Source organism: Channa argus, chromosome 7, assembly GCF_033026475.1.
Source record: "Channa argus isolate prfri chromosome 7, Channa argus male v1.0, whole genome shotgun sequence".
In the NCBI taxonomy this organism is placed as follows: domain Eukaryota; kingdom Metazoa; phylum Chordata; class Actinopteri; order Anabantiformes; family Channidae; genus Channa; species Channa argus.
The window spans coordinates 13,098,087-13,105,679 of record NC_090203.1 but is presented as its reverse complement, the minus strand read 5'-3'; the positions used below and the strand labels follow the sequence as shown (position 1 = coordinate 13,105,679).

The window sequence follows — 7,593 nt, the reverse complement described above, 5'->3', positions numbered from 1 at the left end:
AAAATCGATTGTGGAGTTCAGAATCTTTAGGCATGTCCTTTTTTCTGTTTATCAAAGACTCATAGTTTTATTGCAGGTTGTCAGGTACAGACATCCTCTGTGTCTGGTGAAGAACCAGTGGAGACTCAAAGTTTTAAACTGGTTTTAAAGTAAATAAAACAAAATAAATAAAAAAAAATTTAATTATTTTGGCAGTCAAAATAATTCACTGAAGAACCAAACAATAGAAACACTTCAGTTGCTTCACCGATCATAACTAGTATCACATTTACAACACTAAGTGAAAACTGCTACAGTAAATGTATTATTTGACGGAAAGGAAAATAACTTGAAGAATTTAACCAATATCAACTTTAATAATCAAACTTTAATTGTTACAAAATTGTTGGGAAGAAAACAGTTCTAAGTAGAGACCTGATTAATTTACACTCACTAATGAATGTTTTACAACATTAATACAAATTCATTGTTCTGCAGTACATAGCTAAATTTTTAAGTTTTCAAGACGTTGATTACTTTTTCAAATGTTTATTCACAAGTCTTTTGTTTCTGTTCTGTCAGCACTCTGTCTATAATCTGAAAGTCCAGTGCCTTCCAGTTCAGCACATTCCCGGGATCGTAGTTTAGATCATGCACAAAGAGCCCGATCTCACAGGGGGAAAGGGTGTGGTCCCACATGTGGACATCAGACAGCATGCCAACAAAAGGACTGGTTAATGTCAAAGCTTCCACCATGGGCATCCTGCTCCTGTGAATTTAGCATAAATGTGAGATTACAGCTTTATAAGGATCATTTCTCCAACATTATTAAAATAATTTGATTTACTTTAGAGTGACTATGTAAGAAGCAGTTGAACATTTTTGGAAATACAATGTCCTGACAGCTAAATTAGTGAACACAGCCGACATATCAAACAGAAATAGGACTTGATCTAATCTAAAACTCTCAAAAAAATAAATCAGCATTCTTCCCTTAATGTCAAGCTATTCATTTTGTTTAAAAACTTTACCTGTCCTAAAACAATGATAATGGGTCCATTGATGTTCGATCCAGAGCTGAGGAATTTCCTAGTTGAAGGGTTTCCATCTAACCACATCTGCCCCAGTCCAGATGAGGAGTTACATGTAGAACAAATAGAGTGCCACACATTCAACTTTAACTGTTGCCCAACAAATAATACATATCTGTTCCTGACAGAAAGACTAATCATATAACTTTCAACTTCCTTGAAAATCACGAAATCATTGAATTCAGAAGGTGTGGCCAAAGAGAAAAGGGATAATTAATGCACATGAACAATAATGTCTTTGTTATTAAGTTTCGTCTTGTTACCTGAAGTAAAAAAAAAGTTTTTACCTTGAGGAATGGCAGCACATGCTGTCAGCATCACCAGCAGAAGCAACAACGTCATCTCATACAAAGACAATAAACACAATGCAATAAATACTCTGGGGTTGGTAATATCATTGTGTACTAAATTTCTAAATAATTTGATGTAACTTCAGTTGGCCTGCTTCTTTAAACAATAAAGTTAGAATTGCTTTTAAACATTTTTATATAATGCATTAATGTCAAATTATGCAATGTGTATCATGCCTTGATCTTACCTTATGTCCTGTTGTGCACAAGATTTATATGATAGTACTTCGGCCCCTTGGTTGTTTTTTGGTTTGATAGGTATTTTTCTATATGCAAATCTGTGCCGTACAAGCACACAATAATACTGGGTGGATCACGCCAACTCCTGACCCCAGCCAATCAGCAGGTGCTCCGGTCAGTTCCCTGCCTCTGACTTTCTATTGGTCCGTTATCCACCTTGCTCAGTAAATCATGTTCTAAGATTAATCACAGCACTTGTGTAAAAGCCCTGGCTATACTTCACCCTGTGTGGCCGTACTGAAGAGAGCAAAAATAATGCTGTGTTGGTTTTGGTCTGTATTTTGTTTGCTCAGATTTATTTGTTAGAATTATGTTTTTTGTTTAACAAAGTTTTGTGTTGTTCCAAGGAGGCTGGACTAGCATCCATACCCCCCCTTTGCTTATTCCATAGACATACTCTAATGCATTGAGACTGAGGCCAAGTATTTTGTGTAGAACTCATTAGGTTTAAGGGAAGCTTTTTTTTGTAAATAGAGTAGTTAGTTAGGCCAGGTTTTATTTGGTTTGTTTTCTTTTTAACCTGGTTCACTCATTTAGACAGTTAGACAATCCTTTTTTTTAACAGAAACTTGTTTTGTTTTATTTATTTTTTGTTGTATATAGCATCCTCTACCTCAGTTCCTCTTCGTTTACTGCTGTTTGGCTTATGTATGTTGTATACTTACACCCCTATTTTTTTTTTAAATAAACACCTTAACAATAATACAAACCTTTAGGATCTTGTTTCTCGTTTTAATGTTACACCTTTAGGGAGACAAGGTCGTAACTGGCTGCTTCCTTATTGCAGTCATTAGCTTTGTGTGTACTTACTTATGATTTCCGTTTCCACTGTAGAAAGTGCAGAGGTAACTGAAACTTCTAAAATCATGTTCTGCATTGTTTAACACTTGGAGCTTTTTAGCCAGTAGTCCTACTGTGAAAGTCTTTTTTTTTTTAAGCGGCAAAGATAGCTGTAACTTAGCTAAAATAAATCCACTTTACTGTCCCCCCCCCCTCTGTAAAACTGAATATTCCAAAAATGTCAGTGCAGAGTATACATTTTTAATGGGAACAAGCCACTCCTTTTAATATAACACATTTGATTTAGCATTGTATTTGTCTCTGAATTATTTTTTAAGTTTGAAAAAACAGAAAATGAAAACAGCACAGGAATTACTGTCAGAGACCATATTTCATTGCAAACAGACTTTTAATGAAGATATATGTAACATGCAAAATGCTGTTAGTGATTTGGTAAGAAGTAGTAAGTTCTATGATACTTTATATATTTTTATTATTTATTTATTTATTTATTTCCAATAGTCTTCTTTTACTATTGGAATATTGCCAACACCTACAATACAACCTCAATGTACATTGAGCATCATCTTCTCTCTGTGTTGGCTGTGAAGTGATACCTTCCTGGAGTCACTTTATAAAAAAAAAGTGTCAAATCTACCTTTACTTTGGAAACTGAAAAATAAGTATTTTCTTCAACAAAGACAGTCATGACTCTGGAGCTTCATTTTTGCATCCCCATTTTTACAACAGAGTCATGTTTGTAATTAATTTCTTCAAAAAAATGTAAAAATAATCAGAGCTCACTATCATGTAATTATTATTTGGCTTAAACAAATCAACACCCATCCTTTAATAAACAATCATTGGACATAAAATGTGAACATTATACAACTATACTAATTTTTGAAAATGAAAGCACAAAAAATATGTTATTTGATTTTTTTTGAGACATTAATAAATGTTTCAAAATGTCAGTGACAAGTGTATTGTTTGTCTTCTATCAGCACTCTGCCTACTATTTGGAAGTTCAGCGCCTTCCAATTCAGCACATTTCCTGGAGTGAAGTTTAGTTCATCAGTGTAGTTCTGGATCTCACAGGAAGAAAGGATGTAGTCCCACATGTGGACATCAGACATCATCCCAATGAAACACTGGTTAACGTCAAACCCTCCACCATAGGTATCCTGCTCCTGTAGAAAGAGCAGTGGTTGGAAATACAGTGAATGATTTGTATAGTAATTGTTCTGATATCTGCTCTTTAGAAATACAAAATAGATTGAATATTAGCGTAAAATGCTTTTGTTGAAATTGCATTGATTAAAGGGATCATTAATCCAACTGTACCTGTCCTAAAATAATTATGGGATTCCCTCTGATGTTTGATCCAGAGGTAATATATTTCCTAGTTGAAGGTTGTCCATTAAACCAAATCTGCACTAGCCCTGAGGTAGAGTCCCATGTGGTACAAATAGAATGCCACATGTTGGGCTTGTAGTCTGGCTTTCCATATTCAACCTTTTGATCTCTGATATGGGGCTCGATCTCCTTATTTACCTCGTCCCAGAAGACCAGGAGGTCGTTGGCATTATTGGGTGTGGCCAGAGAGAAAAGGATGTGGTTTCTTTTCAGGTCTGTAAATGACCTGTAGGCATTACAAACACATTTCCGTGCATGATACTTTTCAGATTTGGGCATAAATTGGGGTTCCATTACTTATTTGAAATGTTTAGTGATACCTGTGACACACTGTGAAGGCACTGAAATCCTGACCTGATGCATTCAGTCTTACATTAGCTGTGTTGGTTTTTTGTGGGAAAGTAAACATTTTACCAGAAAGATCTGAAAATACAGGAGGAGAAAATGTTTTTTTAAGCATAGATTAACATTATTATTATAAAGACAATTAAAAAATACACTGTACTATACAGGCCCTACTGGGTCATGTGTAAGCATTACTCGACATGTGACCACATGTTTATCAAAGATTCACTTTGAGGAAGGAAACACTTCTGTGAGATGTCAAGTACAAATTTAAAAAAGAGAAAGAAAGAAAATAACCAAATAAAACAAAGCTTTCCTTTTTTGGTTTTAATTCCCACATCTCAATAAGCCAGTTACCAATCTGTGTCCTAATAATACCTTTATTTTCCAAATCAAAGTGACCAATATTTTCAGATGTTACTCAACAGACATAAGTAAATAAAAAAATTCACACAATTGTGAAAAGTGGTAAATTGGTAAATTACATACGTAATGAAGATTTTTGCTGTTAGTTTTTTGTTTGTTTCTTTGTTTTGTTTTTTTGCTATTTAACCTGTTAAATTAAGAATATTTTTTTACCTTGAGGACCTGCAGCACATGCAGTCAGCATCCCCAGCACAAGTAAAAGCTTCATCTAAAGTAAAGAGGAGACAAATGAGACCATGAAAAAGATTTAGATTTGAAGTGAAGTAAATGGAGTAGTAGGAGTTGGTCTCAAAGACAAAGAATACAAATCACTTTACTGTTATTAGCTATGAACGACAACATAGTTGGCAATAAATAGATAAATAATAACACAGCAATATAATAAAATATACTATATTTAGTAGTTCTGCATGTATTGACCTTACCTTTATATCTGTGTCAGGATTCTGTGCATGGCAATGAACAGGACTAAGTTCTAAACAGTCAGTTCTTCCTTATTTATGTTTCCTTCCCTTTATTCTTAGTTTTACTTCACATTCCCCTTATGTAAAAGGGCATTATATCAAACACTGTGCTTTCTGTTGAGTCAACAGAATTTAAAGTATAGCCACAGCCCTATGTTGACATAGTTTTTGTTTTGCAATGCAGATGTGGAGTCAACTGTCGGCTTTTGACACACTTATCGTTCCCAATGTAAGTGGGCTGCATGCTAACTGATCGGTGCTGTTTCGCATATGGCCACATCATTTATTCTGCACACGAATGAGGCCACTCATCACTAGCACTCGTTATTAGACATTCCTTAGTCATTCACTGCTAAATGAGCTAAAATGACTTTACTGGAGAGTGTACAGCTGGAAGTACAGATGAAAAAAGATTTCTTTTCACTCATTAGGTGTTTCCATGAAAAACCTGATGATTGGACTTAGGTTGTGGTCACTCATATCTTGTGTAAATTTTTTTTTTTAATTGGTCAATATTATGGTGTGCCGACAGTGATCTCAGAGTGTACGTATTAATAAACAAGACATAAAACTTTATTGCACCAAAGTGAGAAGGCACAAACCACTAATGTCCTTTACCTTCATGACATAAATGAACAGAAAATGCGATTTTTGATCTTGAAAGATGTTGATAGTTTTGTTAGTGACAGGGTTTATGTTTGTCCACTATCAGCACTCTGCCTATAAACTGGAAGTCCAGCACATCTCCTGTAGTGCAGTTTAGTTGATCAACTAATAGTTCTTGATCTCACAGAGTTGACAGTAGGTAGGTAACAGTCTTACCTAACCTGCAGACATCAAACATCATGCCAACAAAAGACTGCTTAATGTCTAACTATACTGCTACTGTACTCTACTGCTATTTGTTTTGAATTATATGCTTCCATCTAGTTTATACTGTAGAGGTGTACAATGCATTACGAAATAGCTCTTCACATTAAAATTATAACTGTCCCAAGCCCATTATGGTGGGTTAATGCATGTTTGATACAGAACTGACAAATTTCCTAATAGTAAATTATCAGTCATGCATTAGTCCAGAGGAAAAGGCCTATGTGGAGCAAATAGAGTGCCACCTGTTCAACTCATAGTCCTGCTCAAATGTAAACGTTGCCTCAAGCTAAAGAGCTCAATTTAATCATCTGCAGCATCCATGAAGATCAGGATGTCATTGTCTTAAGACAGTATGGCCAACTACTCTACCTGAGACAGACAATGAGAGTAGGGCAATTCTGTCCTAATCAGTTTCACATGAGCTGTGGTAGTTTGTTGTGGGAATATAAACATTTTACCTGAGCACTTATAAAAAAGGCAAAGCGGAATTTGAAAATCTCCAAATTGCAGTCAACTCATATTCTATTCACAATAGAACAGAAACAATTTTGAATTTGATTTCAGAAAAATGTTCTTCAACACAAAATTGCAAAGATCCCATCATCTACAGTATAAGATATCATCCAAATATTCAGAGATTTAGGAAGAATCTCTGCATGAGGCTGAAGTCAAAACTGGATGCTTTTGATCTTTGGGCCCTCAGGCGGCACTGAATTTAAAACAGAAATGATTCTCTACTGGACATCACTGCATGGGCTCAGGAAAACTTCCAGAAATCACTGTAATGTAAGTTAAAGCTGTTTCATGCAAAGAAAAAGCCATATGTAAGGACGATACAGAAACACCGCTATGTTCTCTGGGCCAAACTCATTTAAAATGGTCTGAGGCAAAATGGAAAACTGTTTTGTGGTCAGATGAATAAAAATTTGAAATTGTTATTGGAAACCATGGATGCTTTGTCTTGTGAACTAAAAAGAAGAGACGGGAGAAGAGTCCAAATGTTGAACTGGCCTGCCTATACTCCAGATCTTTCACCAATAGAAAACATTTTGCGCATCACAAAACAAGAAAATAAAACTCCAGCAACTGGTCTCCTTATTTCCCGGACATGTATAGACAGTTGTTAAAAGAAGAGAGGATGCTACACAATGGTAAACATTGCCTGTTCCAACGTTTTTTAGATGTGTTGCTGCCATTAAATTTAAAATGAGCTAATATTTTCCATGAAATGGTAAAATGTCTCAGTTTCAACATCTGATGTGTTGCTTTTGTTCTATTGTGAATAAGCACTGCTCCTATTCTTGCCAACCCATCACTCATGATTTCTGATTAAACTCTTTAAAACGTACTGCCCAATTATTAAATGTCAGTCAATTACAAGTCTCACATAAACAGACAGAATACTGTTAAAAAAGCCATTTTGATATCCTGCTTAGATTTTTCCTTTTTTCCACTGCCACAAGTTTATAAGTGTATAATTTTCTTCTGCAACTAATTCCTGTTGGTAAAAGAACTGAGCACCACGTTTGGCCGTGTCAAGTATCCGAAACCAAAATAATTTAACTTTTTATTAGGGTAAAAGCATAACGGAGGACTGCAAATCTAACATAAAGGTGAACCTCAGAATAA

The 7,593-nt window shown here is 35.1% G+C and overlaps 1 protein-coding gene and 1 pseudogene across 1 annotated transcript; both read right to left on the bottom strand.

The window, feature by feature from the left end:
• Positions 1 to 393: 393 nt before the first annotated feature.
• On the bottom strand, positions 394 to 2,935 carry LOC137130897 (C-reactive protein-like; annotated as a pseudogene).
• Positions 2,936 to 3,077: 142 nt separating this feature from the next.
• On the bottom strand, positions 3,078 to 5,193 carry LOC137130896 (serum amyloid P-component-like). Its single transcript, XM_067511558.1, has 5 exons — positions 5,053 to 5,193; positions 4,781 to 4,835; positions 4,177 to 4,279; positions 3,785 to 4,082; positions 3,078 to 3,630 (listed from the first exon to the last, which is right to left on the bottom strand). The coding sequence occupies exons 2-5, from the start codon at positions 4,833 to 4,835 to the stop codon at positions 3,412 to 3,414; spliced, it is 675 nt and encodes a 224-aa protein (XP_067367659.1). The 5' UTR covers positions 5,053 to 5,193; the 3' UTR covers positions 3,078 to 3,411.
• Positions 5,194 to 7,593: the final 2,400 nt, after the last annotated feature.

What these genes read in the sequence shown, in the direction of transcription:
- LOC137130896 (XM_067511558.1), bottom strand. Translation starts at nt 4,835, where the DNA reads ATGAAGCTTTTACTTGTGCTGGGGATGCTGACTGCATGTGCTGCAGGT. An exon ending in ATGTGCTGCAGGTCCTCAAG is followed by an intron (nt 4,280 to 4,780) that starts GTAAAAAAATAT and finishes CTGTATTTTCAG; the next exon opens with ATCTTTCTGGTAAAATGTTT. An exon ending in GCCTTCACAGTGTGTCACAG is followed by an intron (nt 4,083 to 4,176) that starts GTATCACTAAAC and finishes TAATGCCTACAG; the next exon opens with GTCATTTACAGACCTGAAAA.